The sequence below is a fragment of the Equus caballus genome, chromosome 10 (genome assembly GCF_041296265.1).
Source record: "Equus caballus isolate H_3958 breed thoroughbred chromosome 10, TB-T2T, whole genome shotgun sequence".
NCBI lineage: Eukaryota > Metazoa > Chordata > Mammalia > Perissodactyla > Equidae > Equus > Equus caballus.
Genome location: NC_091693.1, coordinates 28,225,241 through 28,251,091, shown reverse-complemented (window position 1 = coordinate 28,251,091; position 25,851 = coordinate 28,225,241). Strand labels below are relative to the sequence as shown.

General features: G+C 51.4%; 1 protein-coding gene across 1 annotated transcript; it reads right to left on the bottom strand.

The window, feature by feature from the left end:
• Nucleotides 1-1,913: 1,913 nt before the first annotated feature.
• LOC102147785 (uncharacterized) lies at nucleotides 1,914-25,848 on the bottom strand. Its single transcript, XM_070222800.1, has 9 exons — nucleotides 25,738-25,848; nucleotides 21,231-21,567; nucleotides 20,187-20,279; nucleotides 11,014-11,102; nucleotides 5,967-6,075; nucleotides 5,000-5,142; nucleotides 3,793-3,845; nucleotides 3,396-3,487; nucleotides 1,914-2,931 (listed from the first exon to the last, which is right to left on the bottom strand). Exons 1-8 carry the CDS (start codon nucleotides 25,846-25,848, stop codon nucleotides 3,421-3,423), a joined length of 1,002 nt encoding a protein of 333 aa, XP_070078901.1. The 3' UTR covers nucleotides 1,914-2,931; nucleotides 3,396-3,420.
• Between the last annotated feature and the right edge of the window lie 3 nt (nucleotides 25,849-25,851).

The window sequence follows — 25,851 nt, the reverse complement described above, 5'->3', positions numbered from 1 at the left end:
AACCACACTTTTAACTTTTAAAAACTACTTTACATGTTGCTGGGTAATTGCCAAAATTGTGCATTTGAATAGCAGCATAATATTCAAAACTGAGGTGCCCTCCGTGACTGAATTTGTTGTCTGAACGTTGACTGAGGCCTGCCAGGCGCTAGGCCCGCGCTCCAGAGCAAGCAGTGCACGAGGTGTGGACATTGACCACCTGGAATGTGTGTCCTGGAGCTGGACTCACTTTCACCCATGTCCTGGAACATCCATAGAGCAGTGAGTACAAAGAGTCTAAGAAAACCAAGGCTGAGCCGTGTGCGTTTGCCCTTTTAAAAAAGGACTGGCGGATTCCACTCAGGGCTTGCGTGCTGGCTTTAAAGCTGAGAAAAAGTTCCAAGACTTGGGCATTTTTTTCTTTGGGGGAAACAATTATTTCTTTGAAACAACTCCAACTCTGAAAACAGCAGAAAAGATAATAAGAATTCTCATGTTAAGAAAAAACCTAGCTGGTTACATTTTCTTTACACACATAGACACTTGTAAGGTTTGGCTAGTTCACACGTGAGTGAAAGACTTTAAATTTCCCTTAAACGAGTCCCAAACCCGTGGTGGTTATGAAGCGATCAGATGGATGGCTCACAGTTGGAACGCGCTACTGTAGACAGAGCAAAGGCAGGCCTGCTGGCTGTTCTTTAAAGGGGTCCTGTACCAGACCCAAAAGGCCGGAGGGCCCACATTTGTGACTGTTGTACTGAAAGTCCACCTGCTCTTCTCTCTGCTGCAGGAAGAAGGCTTTAAAATATACACAAAATGGCAACGATCAGTCCCCTCACCCTCAAACTCAAAGGCAACAAAATAGTTAACTTTTTTTTCGAACTTCTTCAACAAAATGTGTGCTCTTTCCTCCCTAGTTTCCTTTTAATGGATCAAATGGTGTGAACGCACTACTCATGATGAAAGCTTTTTCCCAGAAGGTCTGGGTGGAGTCTTGGGTGTGAGCTGCTGGTGGTGCCGCCCAGGAGGCTGCAGCCCAGTCCTGACGGCACCTGCCCAGCTCCCTCTGTTACCTTCCTCTGGCCTTCTAATACTTGAATGAGATGACCCCCAGCTGGGCTCTTTCTAAAGGGGTAGAAGCTAATGGCTCCAGCCAGCTGGTACCTTGTGGACAGGTAAGCCCATGTCCCAGGTCTGGATTTCTCAAAAGAAGCCAAAGATCTGGATTTGTGTTTGAAATCTCTTGACTTTTAAAAGCTTGCAGGGAATTCAAAGGTTTTAAAAACACTCTGCCAGGGGCCAGCCTGGTGGCATACTGGTTAAGTTCCTGCGCTCTGCTTTGGCAGCCTAGGGTTTGTGGGTTTGGATCCTGGGTGCAGACCTACATACTGCTCAAGCCATGCTGTGCTGGCCTCCCACATACAAAATACAGGCAGATTGGCATGGATGTTAGTTCAGGGCCAATCTTCCTCCAATCAATCAATCAATCAATGAACACTCTGCCAGTCAAATAAGATGAGCTGAAGGCTACATCTGTACTGTCCTCACCCCTCCAGACCATGGTGTAACTACTGGCTGGGCCCTTCTCAGCCCAAGTGCAGCATCCTCCAAGCACAGAGGCCACCTCCGTGTGGCCAAGACAGGACCCCACCATGAGCAGCTGCATTACAAATCAGTGTAGTTTTCAAGGAGTTCTACAATCATATCATGAATAGCACAACTGCATTACGTGGCCTTTTTGTTAAAAAAGTTAATTTGGGGGCTGGCCCGGTGGTGTAGTGGTTAAGTTCACATACTCCGCTTCAGTGGCCTGGGGTTCGTGGGTTCGGATCCTGGGCATGGACCTAGCACCACTCATCAAGCCATGCTGAGGCAGTGTCCCACAGAAGAAATAGAAGGACCTACAACTAGGATACACAACAATGTACTGGCGCTTTGGGGAGAAAAATTTTAAAGAAATAAAATTTTTAAAGTTAATTTTTTTGATATATACATTAAATACACTACAACGTTTATACAGCCCTTTGGATACATTTCTTCCTTTTTAAAAAATCATTTCGGGAACCTCAAAAGCTAGCAGTGCCCAGCCCTCCTCCGACCCCAGAGGCCCTGGCTGGGCTGGGGAGGAGGGTGGCCCGCGTGGCTCAGGTCCTCCGGAGCACCCAGGACCGGGCCCAGCAGCTGCTCTGTGACGGGCCGGAGGACAGACAAGGGGGCTGGGAAGCGTCCCGCTGGGAGGTAGCTGGGGTCTTGCAGGGGATGCTGGCCGAGGAAGGCAGAGGGCGAGGCAAGGCTGCGTGCAGTGGGCAGAAGAGAAGGGGCTGCAGCTCTATCCCACAGCGGCTTGGGCAGCATCTTGGGACGGGGCAGGCTGGGCGGAGAACTCAACTTGGCGGTTTCCGTGAATCGGAGCAGCTGCCGGGATTCGCAGCAGCGCCTCTCCAGGCCCGGGACCTTGAGCCACATCCTCCCCTCCATCAGCCCAGGCACAGACCGGTGAGGATGGCCTGCATGGCGCGGCCACCGCCTCCTCGGAGGTCCAAGGACGGCTTCCCTGGCTGGTAACTGCAGCCCTGGACGGGGCGTCGGCAGGGGCGGCAGTCACCTCCTCATTCATGCGCAGCAGCACCCACCCCTTCCCCCGAGGGCGGCTGCGGCTGGCTCCGGCGCAGCGCAGACTGTTCTGGGCGGAGGAGGGTGTGAGGAGGCCCGGGGTGGAGACCGCAGTGGGCAGAGGCGGCGCGGACTCAGGAGGCGGCCTCTTCCACCCCAGCGCCGGGCGGTCTGGGTGGGGATAGGCTGTTGAAGCAGGAAGGGGCGCCAAGAGCTGGTCTGCGGGGCTTGATGTCATTTCAATGTCTGTGTTTCCGAGGGACCCTGCCTACTGCGGGCCCGGGATGCGCTGGAGGGGAATGAGCTGGAGTCACAGTTCGCTCAGGGCAGCTGAGACGTCTAGAGGTGAAGACAAGAAGGAACGGAGAGGAAGACTGGGGGACAGTGCAGAGGAGCAAAGAAATCAGGGCAGGCTCGGGGGTCCCCTGAGGGGAGGCGGTTCGTTTTCTTTTGCACAAGGGGAAGATGAGATCTTTGGACAAGCTCGACTGGAGAATAGAGGGACGCCAGGCAGATGTCTCTGGAGGACAGTTGGTCGGTAGGATGCCCAGGCAGACATCTTTGGAGAACCCCATCCAGGGGTTCAGGAGCTGTGAGCATGTGGATGGCCGTGGGCCACAGGGACTGGCAGTGGTGGGTCTGCGGGGCCTGCCGGCCACCCTGGCAGCCCCTGCTCTCATGCGGTCCTCCTCCACCAGCAGACCTATGAATGGGCCTCTGGCTTACGGTGACTGTAATGAAAACTGCGTGGAATGAACCCCCCGCCCCCAACAAGTGGGGACATGGGCCTTCTGTCCACATACCCTGTTGTTTAGATGAGCCTTTCCATCATGTGCGCTGTACCTGAAGGGTCAGGGGTTGGACTGCGGGCCAAAACTTCGCCTTGCCACCTGAGCTGCAAGGGAGAAGCCTGGTATCACTAGGATGACAAGGCAGCAGAAGGGGAGCTGGAGCCCAGCAGAGATTAAGGCCTAGGGTAGAGGCCAGAAGCTCCCAATGGGAACTGCAAGGATAAGCGGGCATGTGGGAGGGAGCTGAGCAGTAAGGTCTGGAGGTCGAGCTAGAGAGAGGTCTGAGAAGGCAAGCATTGCACAGCCCAGGGGGCAGGGGACAGAGGCCACGAGGGGGTGCCAGAGGCAGCTGGGTCGAGAAGAAGCAGTGGGCAAGTCCAAAGGCTTTTCCAGTTGAAAGGTGACTTACAGATGATTTAAACGAGAATGCCTCTGCTTACTAGGCTCAGAGTCAATCCAACACTGTGTTTCCAAGTGAAGGCAAAAGAAAAAAAAAAGGACAAAAACTTTTAAGGCTTTCGTTTGCACAGGGGCCAGTGGTGCCCAGCGAGAAGGGTTGGGAATAGATGAAAAGCTGAATCCACTACGGTGGCGGTGGCCTAGTGGTTAAGTTTGTGTGCTCGGCTTTGGTGGCCTGGGGTTTGCCAGCTCGGATCCCAGGCGTGAACTTACACACCTCTCATCAAGCCATGCTGTGGTGGCATCCTACATACAAAATAGAGGAAGAGTGACAACAGATGTTAGCTCAGGGCCAATCTTCCTCTCTAAAAAAAAAAAAGCTGAATCCAGGCAGGTGCGGTGGGGCACCAGCCACCAGCTCTTGGGAGATCCAGAGTGACCATAAAGCCAGATCTTTACGTGACATCTATGGTTTAAAAAAATATTGGCATCTATCTCCAAAAAAAACCAAAAAACAAAAATTCTGTGAGTCAAACAAAACGTGTGGGTCAGTTCTCCTCAGACCTAAAAGCCCTGCCTGCACTCGATGGAGACAGGAAGCAGATTATTGGGTGCCTGGGGCTGGGGAGTGGCAGGCAGTGGGTACCAGGTGCCCATTTTGAGGGTGATGAAAATGTTCCAGAATAGATAGTGGCTATGGTTGCACAACGCTGTGCACGTCCTTAATGTCCCCGAATTGTGCACCTCAAAGAGGTACACATGGCAAATTTTATGTGTATTTTACCAGGAAAACGGGGTGGGGGGGGGGGGAAGGAGGGGAAAGGCGAATAAAAGGAAACTAAGGCAGAAGCCGGGGGCGAACGGGCAGTCGCCAGGAGCACCGCGTGCGCCCTCGGCCTCGCGCTCAGGGGCGGGCGTGGACACCGGTGGTCGGCGAGCTGCACGGCGCGGCGCGGGGGAAGGCGCGGCCGCACTCGCCGCAGGCGAAGGGCCGCTCGGAGCCGCGGGGCCTCCTTGCGGGCGGCCCCGAGGCGGCGGGGACCGGGGGGCGCTCCCCGCGGTGGCCGCGCTCGTGCTGCCCGAGGGTCGAGAGCCAGGCGAAGGCAGCCCCGCACGCGGCGCACTCGAAGGGCCGCGCCCCCGGCTCCCCCGCGCCCCGGCCTCCCTCCACCGCCCGGCCTCCCCCAGCGCCCCGCCCTCTGCAGCGTGGCCGCCACCTTCTGGTCGCCGCTCCCCCGAGGGCCAGGCAGCGTCCTGGGCCTGTGCGGGGAGGGGTGGCTAGGTCCTCGGAGCTCTGTCTCTGGCCGGTCCGCAGGGAGGCTCGTCCCAGACACGAGGCTTCCGAGGCGCACGGGCGCGCCTGGTGGGGGAGAGGGGCGTTAGGGAGGGGCCATGCCCCGCCCCCAGCCCCCCCCCCCCCCCCCCCGCATCTCCCGATACTCAGGGAGGTGGAGAAGGGCAGGCAGCCGGCGGCCCGCAGTCAGCACGGACTCCGCGCCCTCGAGCCTATCCTTCCTTAAGACAAAGGGCCGGGGGCCGGCCCCGTGGCCGAGTGGTTAAGTTCGCGCGCTCCGCTGCCGCGGCCCAGGGTTCCGATCCTGGGCGCGGACATGGCACCGCTCGTCAGGCCACGTTGAGGCGGCGTCCCATATGCCACAACTAGCACGACTTGCAACTAAGATATACAACTATGTACCAGGGGGGATTTGGGGAGGTAAAGCAGAAAAAAGATTGGCAGTTAGCTCACAGTTGTTAGCTCAGGTGCCAATCTTAAAAAAAAAAAAAAAAAGACAAAGGGCCGGTGAGGTCGGGGGCAGGAGGAGCCCTGGGCCCCCCTCTTCCTCACCTGGTCCCAGCCGCTGCAAGGACCCCATGCCCCAGCTCCCTCAGTCTGTCCCCCTTGAGCTTGGCCAGCCCCTTCACGCTGGGAGGCTGAGGCCCTGGTGGCGGGGTGGAAGCGTCTCAGTGGCCCCCACAGTGGGGTGGGGGGTGGGGTGGCAGATGGCCCCAATATCTCAGTCCCCACAGTGAGTGTGCGAGGTTTCCGGGGCAGGTGTGAGGTTCACCACTGAAGCCCTCCAAAGCCTTCCATTAGCGAAGTCTACAGATGGGGTGGGTCCCTAATCCTCAGCCAGGCCCCAGCTCCCTCCCATGCCTCAGGATCTCCACTGGGCCGACACTCACCGAGGGAGCCGAGGGTGCAGGGCGCCTGGGGCCCCACCCTGGTGTGGAGACTCTGCTGGGTCCGGGCAGGCTGCAGCCACTGGGCCTCCGGGGGGAGCAGCTGGAATGCCTGGAAAAGCAAACACAGTTCTGCTAAGCAGCTGCCCCGGTACCACCAGGGCTGGGAGCAGAGCTATCCTCCTGGTGCCACAGCACAGCAGAGGCACAGCATTGCCCTCTGCCAAAAATCCAGGAGGAGCAAAATTAAAGCCACCAAACCAATGCATAGTATTTAGGAAGGATTTATTGTGCATATAAGAACAGTTCAAGAACGGGGAGCTTTCAAATCCAAAACTGATGTGAAGCTCAGGGCCTGATGTTAGGTGCAAATGAGGAGCGGGTGCAAACATTACGATGGCGGTCATTACAATGCGGGTTTGGCAGCCAGCGAAGGGATTGGTTCAAAGTCATTATCTTATACTGTTTTTAGGAGGATGACTTACATTTCTTTTACGATTATCAGAGGCATTTGCAAGAGGTGGCCCAAGTTAAGTTTCATTTGTTTTGCAGAGTAAGCTAAATTAAGTTTCACTAATGTGGCTTAACGGTTTTGTCTGCTCAGGGAATGTTCAAGTCTGGTCTCCATTTTGTATTTAATGTAAACACCCAAATACACATTCTCAGAGGGCTGTTACTAGGACCATCGACATAATTCAAGGCCGGCCCCCCACCCGCACCCCGCCGTGCACAGTGGAACTGCAGGACCCCTTTGTGATGGGTAGTTTTATGTGTCAATGTGACCAGGCTAAGGGATCCCAGATCGCTGGTAAAACCTAATATCTGTGTCTGTGAGGGTGTCTCTGGAGAAGATTAGCATTCGAATCGGTAGACTGAGTCAAGAAGATCATCCTCACCAGTGTGGGGGGGCAGGGGCGTGGCCCAATCCTCCACGGCCCAGGTTGAACACAAAGGGAGGGGAAGGGCAAGTTTGCTCCCTCTGCTTGGGCTGGGACAGCCATCCTCTCCTGTCCCTGGACATCAGCCCCCTCCTCGATTCCTGGGCCTTGGGCCGCAGACTGGGCCCTACACTTTTGGCTCCTCTGGTGCTCAGACCTTCAGATGCACGATGGAACTCCCCACAGCTTTCCTGGGTCTCCAGCCCGAAGACAGCGGGTCGCACGTAGGACTTCGGCCTCCATAATTGTGTGAGCCAATTCCTTATAATAAATCTCTCTATATCTGTATAAATCCAACTGGTTCTGTTTCCCTGGAGAAACCTGACTAATACACCCTCGTTTGAAAATCACTGACTATCTCATGGCAGCGACAGCAGAGCATTAAGCAGAGCGTGGGCCGTGGGTGAGGACCCCGGTCACTGTCACCTGCCAGGGCTCTCAACTGTCCCCTGCAGCTGCACGGTCCCTAAGAAGAAGCCCCCTGAGAGGGTGATGAGCAGCAGTGGGGTTTGAGGTCCCACCTATCACATATAACACTCCCATCGCCTATCCCACCAAGGGGCACACAAATCCCACCCAAAGAGGAGTCACCACTGCCTCGGAGCTTGCTGCTGATGAGGGAGAATCTGAAAGACGGGCCTGGCTTTGCATCCAGACTCCAGCCCCACTTGCTGTGTGACGCTGGGCAAGGAGCTTTCCTTCTCTGGGCCTTAAAGGGCATATCTGCGCAACACGCTCAGAGCTAGGCACCCAACAAGGGTTTCGCAAACTTCCGCTATGGTCACTGGATAATTCAGGGTTTGTGACCAAAGGAAGAACACAGTAACACTGCTCAATACAAATTGACAAGATTCAAGAAAGTATGTTAGCACAAACAAAAAATGAGAGGTGAGCAGGAGGTCAGGCACACGTTGGCAAGGCCAGTCTTGGGCTGGTCTCTCTGCTTTCTGCTGCTCTCACCCTACTCGCCTGGGGGCAGAGGACTGAGACCCCAGGGCCCAGGCGGTGGGGGTGGGAGTGGGGCGTGGGGGTGTGGGTGGGGAGGAATGAAAGTGTCTCTGGAGAGAGGATTGATGGGGGAGGCAGCCGGGGCTGGAGTGCGGTGGGAGGAGATTAAGGTCCAGGATTCTCCTGCTTTCAAGTTAGGAATACGTGGATGGTGTGTTTGGTGGGATTATTGGTTTTCTGTTTCTTGCTAAATACTAGTTTTGAATGTAAAACATCTGCCAAATTCTCTAATAGTCACCAGGAGAGCTGTCAGCCACACAGAGGCAGACGGGACTCCCTTTTGCTCCTCTTCCCAGTATCTGCCCGCCAGGGACCCTCAGCAGGAGCGAGTGCGGCCTCCTCAGGGCCAGGACGTGACTAAGGATGGAGGTGGTTGCTGAGTGAGAGAGAAGCCCTGTGTGTGTGTGTGTGTGTGTGTCACGGTGGGCGTGTTTAGTCCTCCTGATTTGGAAGCATGGCTGCCATCCAGAGCCGCCTGAGGGTGGAGACACACACACTTAGGCCAGCACGGAAACCAAGGCCCCTGGGCTCTGTCTCTACCTCCAAATGCAAGAAATGTTTCCAGATCCCACCAACCTGGGCTCTCATCATTCCAGGGACAGTGAGTGGGGCGCGGACCCAGAGGTGTTGTCTAACCAACCAAGAAAAAGAAAACAAGAATAAAGGAGAAATGTGAATGCCAACCAACTATTTACTGCTGTTGAGGGATTACTGTTAATGGTTTTATTGAGGCAACAGTGCTGGGTTTATGTTTGAAAAACAAAGTCTTGGTGGTTGCCAGAGGCACAGGGGTGGGGGTGGGAGGGCTGAAATGGGTGAAGGGGGTCAAAAGGTACAAACTTCCAGCTGTAAAATCAATGAGTCCTGGGGCTGTAATGTACAGCATGGTGACTATAATTAATAATACTGGTGGCCAGCCCCGTGACTGAGTGGTTAAGTTTGTGTGCTCTGCTTTGGCAGCCCAGGGTTTCGCTGGTTCGGATCCTGGGCGAGGACATGGCACTACTCATTAGGTCCTGCTGAGGCAGCGTGCCACATAGCACAACCAGAGACACTCACAACTAGAATACACAACTATGTACTGGGAGGCTTTGGGGAGAAAAAGAAGAAGAAGAAAAAGATTGGCAACAGTTGTTAGCTCAGGTGCCAATCTTTAAAAAAAGAAATAATAATAATACTGTATGGTATTGTAGGGGAGGAAGACATTTCCTCTACCCAATGTGGGTTCTTCTGGCCAGAGAACGAATTAAATTCACATGAAACAGAATAACAGGAGAAAATTAAACAAAGCTTTATAACATGTATACATGTTAGGCAAGCTAAGCAACTCGCCAAAATGGCTGGAGCCCCCACCTTAAATATCATCTTCAGCTAACGACAAAGGAGGATGTTGGGGGTGGAGGGGGAGTCAATCTTGGGAGATCACCACACAAGTACAGTAAACAAATGCAGATTTAAGTCTTTGCCTTTGGCATTGATTAAGAGTTTCTAGAGATAAAGTCATCCCCCCCTTCTTCCTGGTACAGAGAGGGAGACACCTTTACAGATGGAGATTTCCTTTACAATGTAAATGTCTCCTAACAAAGGGCAAGCAAGTTCCACTCCTCAGAGCCTCCTTCCCATCTGCAGTTTATTAAAAACAACCAGCCCCAAATAATCCTCATGCCAAAGAGACATATCTTGGGGTGGCCAATTCCAGGCCCCCACAGTATATTTGAAAGTTGCTGAGAGAATAGATCTTAAAAGTTCTCAGAACAAGAAGAAAAAGTTTGTAACTATGTGTGGTGACTGCTGTTAACTACACTTAGTGTGGTGATCATTTTACAATATGTACAAACATCGAATCATTATGTTGTACACCTGAAACTACTATAATGTTGTATGTCAATTATATCTCAATAAAAATGAAAAAATTTAAAAAATTAAAAATAAAATATTACAGATACAGGTAAAAAAAAAAAAAAAAAAAGAGAGGAAAAGAAAGCATCCTTGCACCCAGGCCCACCCTGCAGCACATGGAGATGGTGTGCGAGCATGTCTGTGGTTCCGTAGGGGGAGAGTCCAGGACGGAGAGGAGGCTCCCATCCACACGGCTGGCTGTGTGTCAGGCGCCTGTGGTCCACCCAGGGCCACCTTCTCCAACAAGCGCTGGAAACATAGTGCCCAGGGCCCGTGAAACTTTTTTTGGAGGAGGGGGTTTCTCATGATAATGTTTTAATTTCTTTTAAAATCAGATGGAAAAAAATGAACATAGTGACTATTCCAGCCTGGAATATATTCATCTTTATACCGACGTGGTAATAAAAAATGACTTTTAATATTACTTTGTGGAGGCTCATGAACATAATTTTTTTTAAAAGATTGGCACCTGAGCTAACATCTGTTGCCAATCTTTTTTTTTTCTTTCTTCTTCTTCTCCCCAAAGCCCCCCAGTACATAGTTGCATGTTCTAGTTGTAGGTCCTTCTGGCTCTGCTATGTGGCATGCTGCCTCAGCATGGCCTGATGAGCAGTGCTAGGTCCACACCCAGGATCCAAACTGGGGAAACCCTGGGCCGCCGAAGTGGAGCGCGTGAAATTAACCACTCAGCCATGGTGCCGGCCCCACATGAATACAATTTTTGGTATTATGTTTACAGGGCAGAAATACTTGGGGCCCACAAAAGTCCAGCTGCAACCCTGTTTAATGACTCTATTCTTGCTTCTTTGGTGTATGGAGTGTGTGTTAGTTTCCTGTGACTGCTGTGGCAAATTATGACAAGCTTAGAGGCTGAAAACAACACAAATTTCTCTCTCACAGCTCTGGAGGCCAGGAGTCCTGTGGTCACTGGGCTAAAGTCATAGTGTCGGCCAGGGCTCCTTCCTTCTGGAAGCTCCAGGGAAGATTCTGTTTCCTGGCCTTTTCTCAGCCTCTAGAGGCACCCACATTCTGTACTGTGTTTTGGGATTTGTGGGATGGGTGAGAGATCTGGAGCTCAGGCCTCCTAGGTGTGTAGAAACAGCCTTGCACAGTGGTTGGATGGAATGTCCTTGAGCCTGTCACAGGAGTGGTGCTTGTGATGCTCCGGGAATACAGGAGCTTGGAACCAGGGGCCCTGGGCTCACCTGGGATGGGTCTCTTTGGGACCTCAGGCTCTTCTCATCTTCCTCCTCGCCAATGCTCCCATCCTGGTGGTGGGTGAGAGATACCAGAACTGGGTGGGAGAAAGGGATGGTGAGAGAGACCTGTGCAATCCGAGCCCCCAACTCCCCACATACCCTTCACAGGGAGGGCAACATGTCCCAGGAGCATCTCTCAAGACCCCCAGTGAGGCCGAGGCAAGAGCAATGAGGGGCCACCACTTCCATCCTTCCAACAAGCTTCTAAATGCAGCCCCACCCCCTTGCCCCAGACTCTCCATGGCTTATGCCCATGATGACTCAGGCATGAGCCTGTGGTGACTCCTGGGTCTTCTCACCCAACACTCCATGCCCAGGAGCGCCCCTGAGGGACCCAGAAGGACCTTCGCTGCAGTGCCCACTAACAAGGAAAGCCTGGACCCAAGCCCTCATCCCACATCCAGGAAGCATCTAAAGGCATGCTGGAATATTCCTGAGGTGGAATGCTGTCAAGCAGCAAAGATGGTTGAAGCAGGATCTACCACAAAACATAATGTAGCGGGAGAAAAGCCAGGGCAGAATAAGAGCTACAGAAGGACACCATTTATGGAAGGTTTAGGACATGGGCGACAGAGCCATATACTGTTATGGACCCAAAATAAGAGGAAAAAGTAGAAACACACACGTGAAAAGAAGAATCAAGACCTTGTTCCCCTCTTCGGGGGGAGCAGGGAGGGGCAACAGGAAGTGGAGATGTGCGCTGGGGACCCAACGAACTCCATGGTGTGTTATTTCTTCAAAAACAACCCAAAGCCAGGAGGCTGGGCTCTGCAATGGCTGCATGGCAGGTACATGGGTATTCATTATAATACTTTCTCTATAGTTTAGTAGGCTCAAAATATGTCATATAAAAAGCAAATAGTTGCTTTGGAAGACAGTTTGGCAGTTCTTCAAAAAGCTAAAGTTGCCATATGACCCAGCAATTCTACTCCTAGGTATAGACCCAACACAAATGAAAACATGTGTCCACACAAATACTGGCACACAAATGTTCACAGCAGCATTATTCACAACAGCACAAAGGTGGAAACAACCCAAATGTCTATCAACTGATGAATGAATAAACAAACTGTGGTGGTCTAGCCACACAATGGAATATTATTCAGCCATAAAAAAGAATGAAGTACTGATACAGGTTGCAACATGTATGAACCCTGAAAACCTTATGCCAAGTGCAAGAAGCCAGGCACAAAAAGTCATGAGTTGTATGATTCCATTTCTATAAAATGTCAAGAATAGGCAAATCCATAAAGACAGAAAGTAGATGAGTGGTTGCCAGGGGTGGGGTGGGGAGGGGGAACGGGGAGTGACTGATGATGGTGTGAGGTTTCCTTCTGGGGTGAAGAAAACGTTCTTGGATTAGAGAGTAGTGATGGTTGCACAACTCTGTGAACCACTGAATTGTACATTTTAAATAGGTAAATTATATGGTATGGGAATTATGTTTCAATAATGCTATTATTTTTTAAAAAGAAAACACAAGAGCAACATCACTAAAAATGGCAGAGTAGGGAGCTCCCCAAATCCATCTGTCCACTGAAGCAACAACTAAGCGGCAAGACTTTCCAAGCTCACTTTTTTGGAACTTCAATCTAATACAAAACTTACAACGAGGGGAGTGAAAGAAAGAAGCTGCAAGAAAAGGCTGTGGCATTTTAGCTTACCTGCCTACCAACCCCATTCTACAGCTAGATGGTGGCTGTGGGGATGGCAGTCCATGTTCCTGGTGTGGCTTGCTGAAGCCACAGGGAGCAACACATATCTTGTTCTTAAAGAACTGTGATTGTGTGTTTTGACATGGCTGGTGACTCCCTGAAAGGTTGGTTCAGGGGTTTGCCTGTGTTATGCACCCTCAGAACTCTCAGGACTGGAGTGGCCTCCTGGGCAGCATTTGTCAAAAGCATTTACAGGCATATGCTAGCCACAGTCACCTGAAGCAAGGGACAAGTGCTGGAGCAGCAGCAGAGAGGCCTAAGAGCCCAGGAAGGAAGAGGCTGGGGGAAAGAGATACACAGGGGTCTACTGGGGGTCTAGTGGCCATGCACATGCCCAGGGCTAGTTGCATCGTAGGAAACATGAGAAGACCGTAGGCTTTCATCTCTGACTGATCCTTAGGCTCCACATAAGCAGGAAGTGAAGGCTCAGAGTTGTAAATGGCGTAGCTAAGCATTGAAGGAGCACCTCAACTCAGAGCCAACCTACAAAAACCAGGAGAGTATTATTATTTTTTTTGGCTCCAGGCATTTAAGGAAATCTCTGCCAAATCACTAGCTGACCACTAAATTAATGAATCGGAAACTTTAGTGATCATATACAACAAAGAATGTTGTCTTCACAAAAATGGTTTAGAAAAGTCACTAAAACAAACAATTACAACCCACAAAAAGCAGCATAAACAACCCTGAGGAGGGGAGAGAACCCGATCTCCAGAGTTACCACATTATATTACCAAATATTCAAAATGTCCAGTTTCCATCAACAAATTAAGAGGCATGCAAAGACACAAGAAAGTATGACTCAATCACAGGAAAAAATAAGGAAGCTCAGACGTTAGTCTTACTAGGTGAGGCTTTACATCAACTGTCTTAAATATACTCAAAAAGCAAACAGAATTCATGAACAAAGAGCTGAAGGAAATCAGGAGAACAATGCTCTCCAACAGATAGAGGATATCAATAAAGAGATAGAAATTATTTAAAAGAACCAAATAGAAATTCTGGAGCAGATAAGTCCAATAACTAAAATGAAAAATTCACTAAAGTGATTCAACAGCAGATTTAAGCAGGCAAAGGAAAGGACTGGTAAACTTGAAGACAGGTCAATTAAAATTATACAGTCTGGGGTGCAGAAAGAAAAAGGAAGAAAAGTGAACAGAGCCTAAGGGACCGATGGGACACCATAAAACATACCAACAGGGGCTGGCCAGTGGTGTAGTGGTTAGGTTTGCATGCTCCATTTCAGTGGCCTGGGGCTCACAGGTTCGGATCCTGGGCATGGACCTAGCACCGCTCGTCAAGCCACACTGTAGTGGCATCCCACATAAAGTAGAGGAAGATTGGCACAGATGTTAACTTAGTGACAATCTCCCTCAAGCAAAAAGAGAAAGATTGGCAACAGACGTTAGCTCAGGGCCAATCTTCCTCACAAAAACACAAAAAAACAAACAAATGAAAAGCATACTAACAGATACATGATGGGAATCCCAGAAGGAGAGGACAGAAAGAGGGGCAGAAAATATTTGAAAAAAATAATGGTTGGAAACTTCCTAAAATAAATGAAATACGTGAATCTGCACATTCAAGAAGCTAAGCAAACTTCAAGCAGAATAAACTCAAAGAAATCCACACTGAGACACACTACAATCAAACTGTCACGTGGTTCAACACATGAATATCAAGCTATGTAATGCACCACGTTAACAGACCACATGATCTTCTCAACTGACGCAGAAAAAGCATTTGACATAATCCAACACCCTTTCATGATAAAAACACTCAGTAAACTAGAAATAAAAGGGAACTTCCTCAACACAATAAGGGTAATTATTGAAAAAACTATAGTGAACATCGTAACCATGAAGGACTAAAAGTTTGCTCTCTAAAGAAACAAAGCAAGGATGTTAACTTTCACCACTTCCATCCAACATTGTACTGGAAATTCTAGCCAGAGCAATAAGACAAGAAAAAGAAATAAAAGGCATCCAAATTGGAAAGGAAGAAGAAAAACTCTCTATTCACAGATGACATGAGCTAATAAACAAATTCAGCAAAGTTGCAGGACCCAATATCAACACATAAACGTCTGTTGTATTTCTATACAATAGCAATGAACAACCCCAAAAGGAAACTAAGAAAATTCCATTTATAATAAAAAGAATCAATTCCACTTATAGAAGCAAAAAGAATAAAATACTGAGGAATAAATTTATCTGGGGTGGTATAAGACATGTGCACTGAAAATATTGTTGAAAGGAATTAAATAAAACCTAAATAAATGGAAAGACATTCTGTGTTCATAGATTGGAAGATTTAATGTTGTTAAGATAACAACACAACCCAAAGTGACCTACAGGTCCAATGCAATCCCTATCAAAACCCCAACAGCTTGTTTTCTTCTCTTTTTGCAGAAAGGAAAAGTTGATCCCAAAATTCATATGGAATTGCATGGGATCCAGAAAGCCAAAATAATCCTGAAATAAAAGAACAAAGTTGAAGGACTCATATTTTTTTACTTCAAAACTTACTACAAAGCTAAAGTCCTCGCATAATGATAGACATACGGAATGAAATGCAATTGAGAGTTCAGAACTAAGCCCATACATCTATGGACAACTGATTTTCCACAAGCGTGCCAAGACCATTCAGTGGGGGAAAGAAGAGTCTCCAACGACAGTGCTGGGACAATTGGTAATCTACATGCAGAAGAATGAAGTTGGACCTTTTCCTCATACGATATACCTGACAATGCCTGGTGCTCACCAAATGCGCATCACATGCTGGTTCTTCTGCTGTTCCTGTTTACCCACCCTTTCCCCCTCAGCTACTGGCTGTACACTCTCCACTGTGAACCACTGGTGTTTGGCACTGCCCATGGCCCAAGAACCACCTGAAGGCAAATGCAAAGCTCTTGCTCTCACGCAGCTCACATAAACCGGGACAGACAGCAGACATGCAGGGAAGGGTAAACCCCATAAACATCACAGAGGGGTGGGCACCCCGGAGAACATGAGTGGGGTTCTGTGTGGTGGCCTCTCCGAGAGGTGTCTGAGGCAGGCCTGGGTGATGAACTGGCTACCCCTGATCCTCTTTCTCTCTTTCTCTCTGTCTCCTGGCTCTCTTGTTCTTGCTTTGTTATTTCTCTGTGACCGAGAGCATCGCAGTCAGTGGACACAACACTTCGAGGCATCCAGGTTCCTGGCTGAGCCAGAGGGAGGTACATGCTATGGACTGAACAGGAGAGGCCTGTTCTGTTCACAGTTATTTCTCCAATCACCAGCTGTCAGGGACTTCCAGTGGAAATATTCCGTCTGTGTTCCCCCTCCCTTGCACCAGGCAGTGGGAGAGGATCACCCACAGGAAAGATGAAAGCAGGATCCCTTTGGATTCTAGCTGGGCATTGGGCACCCTTTCCACAGCCCCCTTCCCTCAGTGCCTATCTCATCCTACCCCTTCCCACTCAACACCCTCCAGGAGCCTCCCTTCCCAAGGGATGAAACCCAAGCTTGAGGCAGCAGTGTGCAGATGCCACCTGCCCGTGTCCCTGACTTCCACGTGTTCCTGTAGCGGGTGAAGAAGCCATACCAGGCTCAGCTATCTTCCACGCCAGCTACGTCACTGCCTGCAGGACCGCAAGGTCACCCTGCGCAAAATGCAAACACAGGCCCCTTGCTGAAAATGATGGAGAACTTTGCCATAGCGAAGCATTGAAGCCCGCCTGGGTTCTCCTGAGCTCGAGGCCCTGCGGGCTGCACGGGTCCCCCAAGGACCAGAAGCAAATGCCCTTTGGCCCCTCTGCCCCAGGAACAGCAAGTTCCAAGGGCCACTTTATCTGCCTGGCATGTCTTCCTGATGCCACAGGAGCCCAGGGGTGAGACACCATTCAATGTCCGCCAATGTGGACTACGCTGGCCTCTGCAAAGCAGGACATGCAGCGCCTTCCCGAGCACATCAGCCAGCTTCCCAGGGCAGCAGCGGGGAGACCCGGAACCCTGTTTTCTGTGAACTGCAAGGCTTTTCTGAACCACAGGCCTGGAGACGCCCTGATCACAGCACCCAAGTGGGTCCTGAGGAACTGACCTCCTCCAGTGTTGGGGTGCGACCCACCAGACAGCAGGTGGCATGGGACGAATGACCACAGGAGCGATGGATAAAAAGTCTCACCTTGGACCCCATGGACTCATTGGCAACAGATAGTGGGGGTGCCACCTGCGCACGAAATGGCCACCTCCCCCCTGGTCTTTGCTCCTCCATGCCATCCACCTGGCATTCCCTTCCCTCTCCCGTACACTTACTGACACTCCTCCCCCGTACACTTACTGACACTCCTCCCCCAAGCTCTGCGGGAAACAGGGGAGTCCTCCCAGCCCACACTGCCTGCAGCGGCTGGCTCTTGCCATCCACACCTACTTATTTGGGCCTCCCGGCATCCAACTCCTGCACTTTCATTGACATTACCAGGAAAGACAGAGCCCATTCCGTGGGACCATGCCCTGGGAGGATGGAAGCTTGACATGGGGTCAGAGGGGCAAGACAGCATGAGGACAGAGTCCCTACAGGTGAAAAGGGAGCTGAGAGGGAGAAGCAGGATCAGAGAGTCATCTGCAGACCCCGCAGCTACCTGAGTCCCCTCTGTCTGCTGAGCTTCCGCAGACACCCTGGGTGTCGATCTACACAACCATCCAGTGGGTCTCTGGGACTGGGTCTGCGCCCCACAGCCAGGGCACAGGGGAGGGACCAGTGATCTGCAGGATTCTGGGACAGGACCTGGGGCAGCAGGGTCCACAGCACCATGCGTGGGCTGAGGGACCAGGTGTCCTTCTGAGGAGAGCAGACAGATGCAAAGCCACAGGCCAGATGGACACGCACTAGAATGGAGGGATCTTCAAGTATCAACCAAGTAAGAAAAGTGAGCAGAGGCCGCAGCACAAAGACATTTATGTAAAAGAAAATTAACACAGGTGTGCAGAATGATAATGAGCGTTGGACTGACACCGGCAGGGAGAGGGTTTGCTCTACGCCTGGGGCACTGCAGGTCAGGAGGGGGATGGTGACAGGAGTGGCTAGGGGGTGGGTGGAGCAGTGCTAGGTGGATAAGACACTCTGAGTCTAAAAGGAAAAAGAAGCCGATCCTTGGGTGCCGGGCCACAGAGAAGTCAGCCAGAACCCAGACCCAGCACCTGCTCCCTGCCACATCCACTCAGTCTCCGTCTCAAGGAGCGGCCCGTCCCCTCACCTTCCTCCTGAGACATCTGTGTGGCTAGCAGCCTCCCTGCAGGTGCGGGGTGCCTGTGACTGCACCCAGGTCCTCATCTTGCTGGGCGGGGCACCCAGGAACTGCTCTAGCACTAGCAGCTCCAGCAGCTCCTCCTTGGAGTGGACTTTGGGCCGCAGACACTGTCGGCACAGCATCCAGAGCTGGCCCAGTGCGTGGTGTGGCCCGCCTGCCATGTAGTACTGAAACTGCTGGAAGCACAAGCGCCAGGCCTCTGCGTCCCCAGGGCTGGCCAGGTGGGGGGCCTTGTCCTGCTCACTAGGGGCCTGGGTCTGGGGGTTCCTGGGGGAAGCAAAGGCTTTGGCCAGTGGGAGCATCTATCTGGCCTCAGGGGGTGAGTGGGCTGGATCCCAGGACAGTCCCAGTGGCTCCAGACACATGTAGGTGGCAGCAGGCGGATACGGTCAGCAGTCAGGGGCCTGCAGAGAGGGGCAGGCGCAAAGCAGCCACATCAGACGGTGGCCCTCCCTGCTCAGGACCTCCCTTGGCTCCCTACCAACGTATCCTGACCTCCAGCGCCCCAAGGAACTGACCTGACCCCTCCCTATCTCTTCCAACCCAACCTCCTTCTGAGGCACTGGTCATCCCAGAGCCTTCATGGCTGTCCTGCCCAAACTCCCCCCTGATGTTCATCCCAGCTCAGATGTCACCACAGCAGGGAGGGCTTCCTGGATGCTCTGGTTCAAGTTGTCTCCTTATCCTCACTGTGCTATCCTCACAACCCTATTCATCCCTGAAACATCTCATTTCCTTATGTAGTTGAGTGTCTATCTGCCTTCTTCATTAAGTCCTTCACATGGTTTGCTGAGGAGCTGGGGAAGCAGGAGTTCCTGCTCTGAGGGGGTGGCCAGCGCTGTCCAACAGAACTCCCCACAAGGACAGAAATATCCTCCATCTGTGCTGTCCAACACGGTAGCCCCTAGCCACAGGTGGCTCCTGAGCACTTGAAATTAGGAACTGGATTTTAAATTTAAATTTCCTTTAAATGGAAACAACCAGATATGCTAACTGGTAGTGCAGGGGCAGCCTCCTGCTGTTCTTGCCTTTTCTGCCAGGTCAGCTGGGGAGGAGGCAGTGAGGAGGGCAGGGGGCAATGGGGGAGACTTCAGAAGTGAAGGGAACATGGGAATGGCAATGAAAAAATAGACTTTGAAGCATTTCCCAAGCTTCCCACAGTGAATATCTAAACCAAAGAAACTGTAGAAAGTTGTAAAAACAAAAATGAGCAGGGACATTTTTTTTTTTTAAACAGAAAACAACTGTACTCTGATCTGCTGGTGAAACTACAAACTGGCACGACCTTTCTGGAAAGCACTGTGGCAGCTTGTATATAAAGAACATTCCAGGAGTTTGCATACTCTGGAATTTATCTGAGACTCCAAGAAAGATTTGGGCACCAAGACTCACAACAAAAGTGCCCAACAGTCCAGCTTGGTGGGATCAATTACTCTTCCATCACATGGTGGAGTTTTAACTGTGCAAAATACACGGTAACACCGTAATATGCTCAAGGGAAGCATGGACATGACCTTTGGATGGTAGGAGGTGCAGGGGAGAGTGGGATGCAAAATGATGAATGAGGGGCCTGGAAAGGGTCACCAGGAAAGAGGCCCAAGGGTGGCCAGCCAGGTGCTTCATGTTCTTCATGTTTCTGAGTCTCCCCCAAATGGTATTGTGATCATGTTTGACCCTCATTGTGGAAAAAAATTTAAAAAGAACAAAAATATTCAGGCAGGAGTTTTAATGACATGGGAAAATGCTTATGATACGGCAAGTGAAACGTGGATGGGTATTCCAAGTGATTGTTCCTTCCGGATCCCCTGGTGCATTTTTCATGTTCAAGTGATGACAATCAGGGAGAAAGCAGGTGGACAGTGGCAGGAGGGCTGTGCTAACATCTTTGCCAATCTTGCTCTATTTTGTATGTGTGGCACTGCCACAGTGTGGCTTGATGAGTGTTGTAGGTCCACGCCTGGGATCCCGGGGCCGCTGAAGTGGAGCACATGAACTTAACCACTAGGCCCTCAGGTGGCCCCCATATATGTATGTATTTTTGTGAAAGGGAAAAGGCACCATTTGCAGCTCCACGGGTTCAAGAAGTCCCTCTGCTCTGGGGTCTTGGACCTTACCCTTCTCTCCAGTTCTCAGGGAAGCAGGCCCTAGGCAGAGTCCAGGATGGAGAACTGTAGCCCCTCCACACTCTCCAGGTCCTGGGATGGAGTCTATGTGAGAAGAAACTGAGTTTATGGGGGAACTAGGTCAAGTGGGCTCCTGGCTGAAAGCCTAGGGGTGAGGGTCAGCAGTCCGTGTGGGGGCTGACATCCTCACGTGGGGGTCTTGGGCCAATGTGGGGGTCCCAGGCTGATGAGGGAGTCCTGGGATGATGTGGGGAGCCTGAAGTCTATGTAGACAGGAGCATCTGAGGTCCACAAGGTGGTTGCTGTGGTGGTCCTGGGGTCCCAGAGATCCACATTGGGGGATACCCGGGACGGATGTTGGAGGGTCTCTGTCACTTGTAGGGCTCAAAGCCAAGTGGAGGGGCCGGGTTCAGCTGGGGTGGGCCCTGGGATCTGCAGCCAAGGCCCACGTGCTAAGGCGTGGGGGACTGGAGGCTCCGGCGCCGACCCTGGACACTCAGCAGATGACAGATTCTCGAATGAACACGTGGATGTGTCGGAGATGGGGCGGCCGGGCTGGATGCTCGGTAACTGAGTGACAACAGATGAGGGGCTGGGGGGACCCCGAAGAGCTGGGCCGGGTCCTGGGCCGGGCCGAGAGGGTGTGGGGTGGACAGCGGAGGCTGAGGGGCTCTCTGCCCCAACCTGAGGGGGACGCGACCGGGCCGAGGCTTGGCAGGAAGGGGCGTCCAGCTCCCCAACGTCGACTCCCGCCCCCTAGGGCCTCAGGACCCCGCGGGGCTCCAGAACAGCCCGCCTCCCTCACCCCCGGGGACCTCGGGACCCCTCGCCGGCTCCCTGACTCTGGTCGGCCCGCCGCCGGCCTCGGCTGCGGCCCCTGCCCGAGCCCGTCTTCCTCAGGCGCGACCCCGGCCAGCTCCACCGACTCTGGCGCCCTCGGCCCGCCCGCGGCTCCTCCCGGGGCCGGCCAGCCGGCAGTCGCTGACGGACGTGGGACGGGCGACGGGACTGCCGCACAGGTTGCGGCCGACTCACTGCGCGCGCGCTCAGCTCCTGCAAGAGCCGCTCCGTCGTAGCGCCGCCTCTGCTGCGAGCCAGCCGGGCCGCCGCCGCACGGACTACAACTCCCAGAACCCTGCGCGCCGCAGGCGGCCGCCCTTGGCCTGGAGGACGGGGACACGCGGACCAATCGGAAGCCGCCTGGGATAGGTTCCCCCGCCCCCGTCGTGCCGGGAGTTATCCGGGACCGGGATTTGGTCGCCGTGGCAACGGTGCACGCCTCCCGGGGAGCCCTGCAGGGATGGAGCGGAGGCCGGGCAGCGTCTGCAGGACGGCCCCAGCGACGTGGTTGGACTCTCCTTTTGCAAGGCGGCTGCCAGACGAAATGCAAGAATTCCAGTTGAACAACGAACGTTTTTGTTTTTGCTATGTGTGTCTCATATTTAGTATGTTAAAAAATTTTTTTCAATATGTCTGTTTACTATAAAAGTCCCCCGAATTAGGATTACCAGATTTAGCAAATAAAAAATACGAGGCCCAGTTAGATTTGAATTTCCGATGACAATGAATGTTTTTTAGTGTTAGTTTATATAGTATAGTATATATACACACACATATATACAGTATACGTAGTATAATAGTATATCTGGGATGTACTTATAGTAAAAAAACTATTCATTGTTTATCTGAAATTCAGATTAGGGGTAAGATAGTGATTCAAAGAGGCTCCACAGCTCTGGGACTGAGCTCTGGATGGCTGGAGCTGCCCAGTGCTGAGATGGGGAAGCAGGAGGGTATGGGTGTGGGTAGGGACCTAACAAAGGAGATGGGGACCCCACCTCCAGGAGCCTAGGACTGAGTGCCATTCATCCCCTGGACAACCGTTTATTGAGTGCCTACCAGGTGCTGTTCTAGGCACTGAGGGTGGGCAGTACATCAGTGAGCAGGACTGCTAAGGCTTTGGCCTCAGGGGGCCCGAGGTTCACACACCAGTGAACAAATAAAATAGATGCTTGCCATAGTATAAGCACACTTGAGAAAATAAAACCAGGCTCAGAAATAGAAAGTCCCGGGAGTGGCAGGAGGGGCTACTTAGCTGGGTGGTCAGGGCTGTGCCTCTGTCTCATCTCCCGCTGGCTGCTGGTCCCCAGAGTATTGTATTCAAGCAGGTGCTTGCTGTGTGCAAAAGCCACAGATGGGAAAATAAAATGAGAATGCTGAGGGCTTATTATTCTCCTATAAATGAGGCACCTGTAAGGACATGAGTCCCCCGGTTTATTTTCTCGGTAGCTGAAATTGGCCTGGCCCTTTGGGGCAGCGGAGGCTCATTTGTGCATTTGTAACTCTGCGACCCACCTCAGGAAATAGCCCTTGAGAGAACATTCACTGAGTTTGTCTTTAGGGCCAGGTGAAAGACACGGTCACAGCTGCTTGAACACTAGATCCACTGGGAGGCAGCCTGGCGCCAGGCAGAGGTTTCCAAACATTTTGTAAGCAGCAGAAACTTTTTCCAAATGACCTTGGGGTAAACCTCAATTTAAAAAGTAAGTTAGCTGGAAGCAGAGCTGCTGTAATCGCCAGGGTCTGGGAGGAGGCAGCATGGGGAGTGCCGCTAATGGGCACAGGGTTTCTTTGTAGGGTGATGAAGATGTCCTGGAATTAGGTAGTGGTGGTGGTTGTACAACCCTGTGAATGTAGAAAAAACTGTATACTTTAAGGGGGTGAATTTTATGCTATGTGAATTGTACCTCCATAAAAATGTCATTTAAAAAAGCAGAACTGTTTGAGTTGTAGGAAGATCTTGTGTGGCTACATCACACTCAAAAATCAACCCCAGATGGACCTGGGACTTGAAACCCAAAGCAAAATATTGAAAGTTTTTGTGGGAAATATTTGAGAATGTTTCTAACTTTTGGGTTGAGATAGATTTCTTAAACAAGACGCAAAAACTGCTTACCATCCCTGTGCCAAGATTACAAAGATGCTGTCCCACCGACATGTGAAGAAGGTAACCATCTGATTAGTGATCAGGGACACGAAAATGAACCACAGTAAGTTTTTATTTCACACGCACTCGACTGGAAACACTTAGAGGTCTGACAACATCAAGGATGGAAGGACGTGGCCCTCAGCCCCTCTTCTGTGTGCTGGTGGGATGTAATGTGGTGAGCTTTGGAAAGCATCTTGGCATCTTCTAGTTCAGCTGATCATCTGCATGCCCTGTGACCCAGCGTTTACCCACTAAAGGATGCTCCAGGCACCACTGTGCAGAGGGGCCAAAACCCCCTCAGAGAAGGAGGGCTGCAGTGTGCTCTATTCACACAGTGGAATATCCCACAGTGAAAAAGCACCATCTACGACAGGGGCCGGCAAACTTTTTCTGCAAAAGGCTAAAAAATAGGAAATGTTTTTGGTTTTGTTGGTCATCCAGTCTCTGTCGCAGCTACTCAGCTCTGCTGTTGTAGCAGGAAAGCAGCCATAGACAATACACTGAAGGATGGGCATGGCTGTGTTCCAGTAAAACTTTACTTTTAAAAACAGGCAGCAGGCCAGACTTAGCCTTCAGGCCGTAGTTTGTCGACCCCTAAACTACAATGAGGATGCATCTTTGCCCAGGATGGAACATCCTTCACCCAGAGAGCCGCTGGAGGCTTCCCAGACCACCTCAGCTAAAGCAGCCCCCACCCATGCTGATATCTAACACCAGAGATTGGTTTTGCCTTTTCTGGAACTTCATAGAAATGGAAGCGTGTTATGCATACACTTCTGTGGCTTTCACTCGGCATTTCTGTGAGATCCACCATATTGTTGTGTGTGTCAGGGGTGGTTCCTCTCCATCGCTGAGCGGTTGGCCATTACACGGATATATGGAGAGGTAGTTTGGTTCTCCATTCACCTAGTGGTGGACATTTTGGGTTATTTCCAGTTTGGAGTTCTTATTAAAAAAGCTGCTATGAACATTTGTGTACAAATCTTTGCATGGACATTGGTTTTCTGGCTTTGCCTATTCTAGAGATTTCGTAGAAATAGAATCATTTAATATGTGATCTTTTGTATCTGGCTTCTTTCACTTGGCACAAGGTTTTCAAGGTTCATCCATGTTGTAGCATATGTCAGAACTTCATTCCTTTTTTTTTTTTTTTTTTGGTGAGGAAGACTAGTCCTGAGCTAACATTTGTGCCAATCTTCCTCTATTTTGTGTGTGGGACGCCACCACTGCATGGCTTGATGAGTATTGTGTAGTTCCGCACCTGGGATCCAAACCTGCGGACCCCGGGCCATCAAAGCAGAACCCGAGAATTTAACCACTGAACCACCAGGCCAGCTCTAGAACTTCATTCCTTGTTATGGTTGAATAAGATTCCATTTTGCGGATAGATGTAATTTTGTTTCTCCCTCCATCAATTATTGGGCATTTTGGATTGTTTCCACTTTTTGGCTATCATGAATGTAAAGGATGCTGCTGTAAACGCTCATGTGTAAGTGTTTGTATGGATGGATATTGTCATTTCTCTTGAGGAGTGAAATGGTTGGGTCAAACGGTAAATCCATGTTTAACATTGTGAGGAACTGCCAGACTGTTTTCCAAAACAGCTGCACCAGTTTACGTTCCCACCAACAGTGCACGAGGATTCCAATTTCTCTACATCCTTGCCAACAGTTGTTATTTTCCTTTTTTTTTTTTTTATTGTAACCATCCTAGTAGCCAGCCTTGGTGGTCAAGTGGTTAAGATTCCGTGCTCTCACTGTCATGGCCCAGGTTTGTTTCTGGTCAGGGAACCACAGCACCCATCTGTAGGTTGTCACACGTGGTGGCTGCTGTTGCTGTGATGCTGAAAGCTTTGTTACTAGTATTTCAAATACCATCAGGGTCTCAGCAGAGCTTTCAGACTAAGACAGACAAGGAATAAGGATCTGGCCACCCACTTCTCAAAAAATTGGCAAGAAAAACCCTATGAATAACAGCAGAGCCTTGTCTGATACAGCACCGGAAAGTGAGAGGATGGGCAAAACATCGAGCACTTTCTGCTGTGCTGTCCACAGGGCGCTAGGAGTGGGAATCCGCTCCACAGCACTAACAACAAGCGTCCTATTGGGCGAGAATTGGTGAGTCACTGTGGTTTCCATTTGTAGGTCCCTGATGGCTAATAGTGTTGACCATGTTCTCTTGCATGCGGAGCAGCAACCACCCCTCACTGGGTCAAGAACACCAACTTTCCTGCCCTGTGTTGGAGAGATGCACCCACCCAGCCTGGACCTGGCCTCCAGCAGCCACCTGGAGCTGAATATGCCTGTTCCTCTGCTTGGTGGCCCTGGGACAGGAGGGAATGACCCAGGGCCTCCTGCAGCTCTGGGGATATCCCCCTCTCCAAATGCTGCCAGGCAGGGAGGGGGCGGGGCGGGGGTCAGAAGGCTTCTGGCCTCTGGGCCCTCATGGGCCTCTCCCCACACAGTGACCTGGGACCCCGGGCGCAGCTGTGGCTGGGCTTGCAGGGTCCCCAAGTCCCCTCCCTGGAGTCTGGGTGAGGGCACAAGCTGTCACCCTCTGCTTGGGGGAGGCGAAGGGGCCCCAGAGGAAGGAGGGAAGACTTCGAATGGCCTGGGGTTTACAGGCTGCCCAGCGCAGCCCCGCATCCTTGTTCTCTGCAGGCATGGC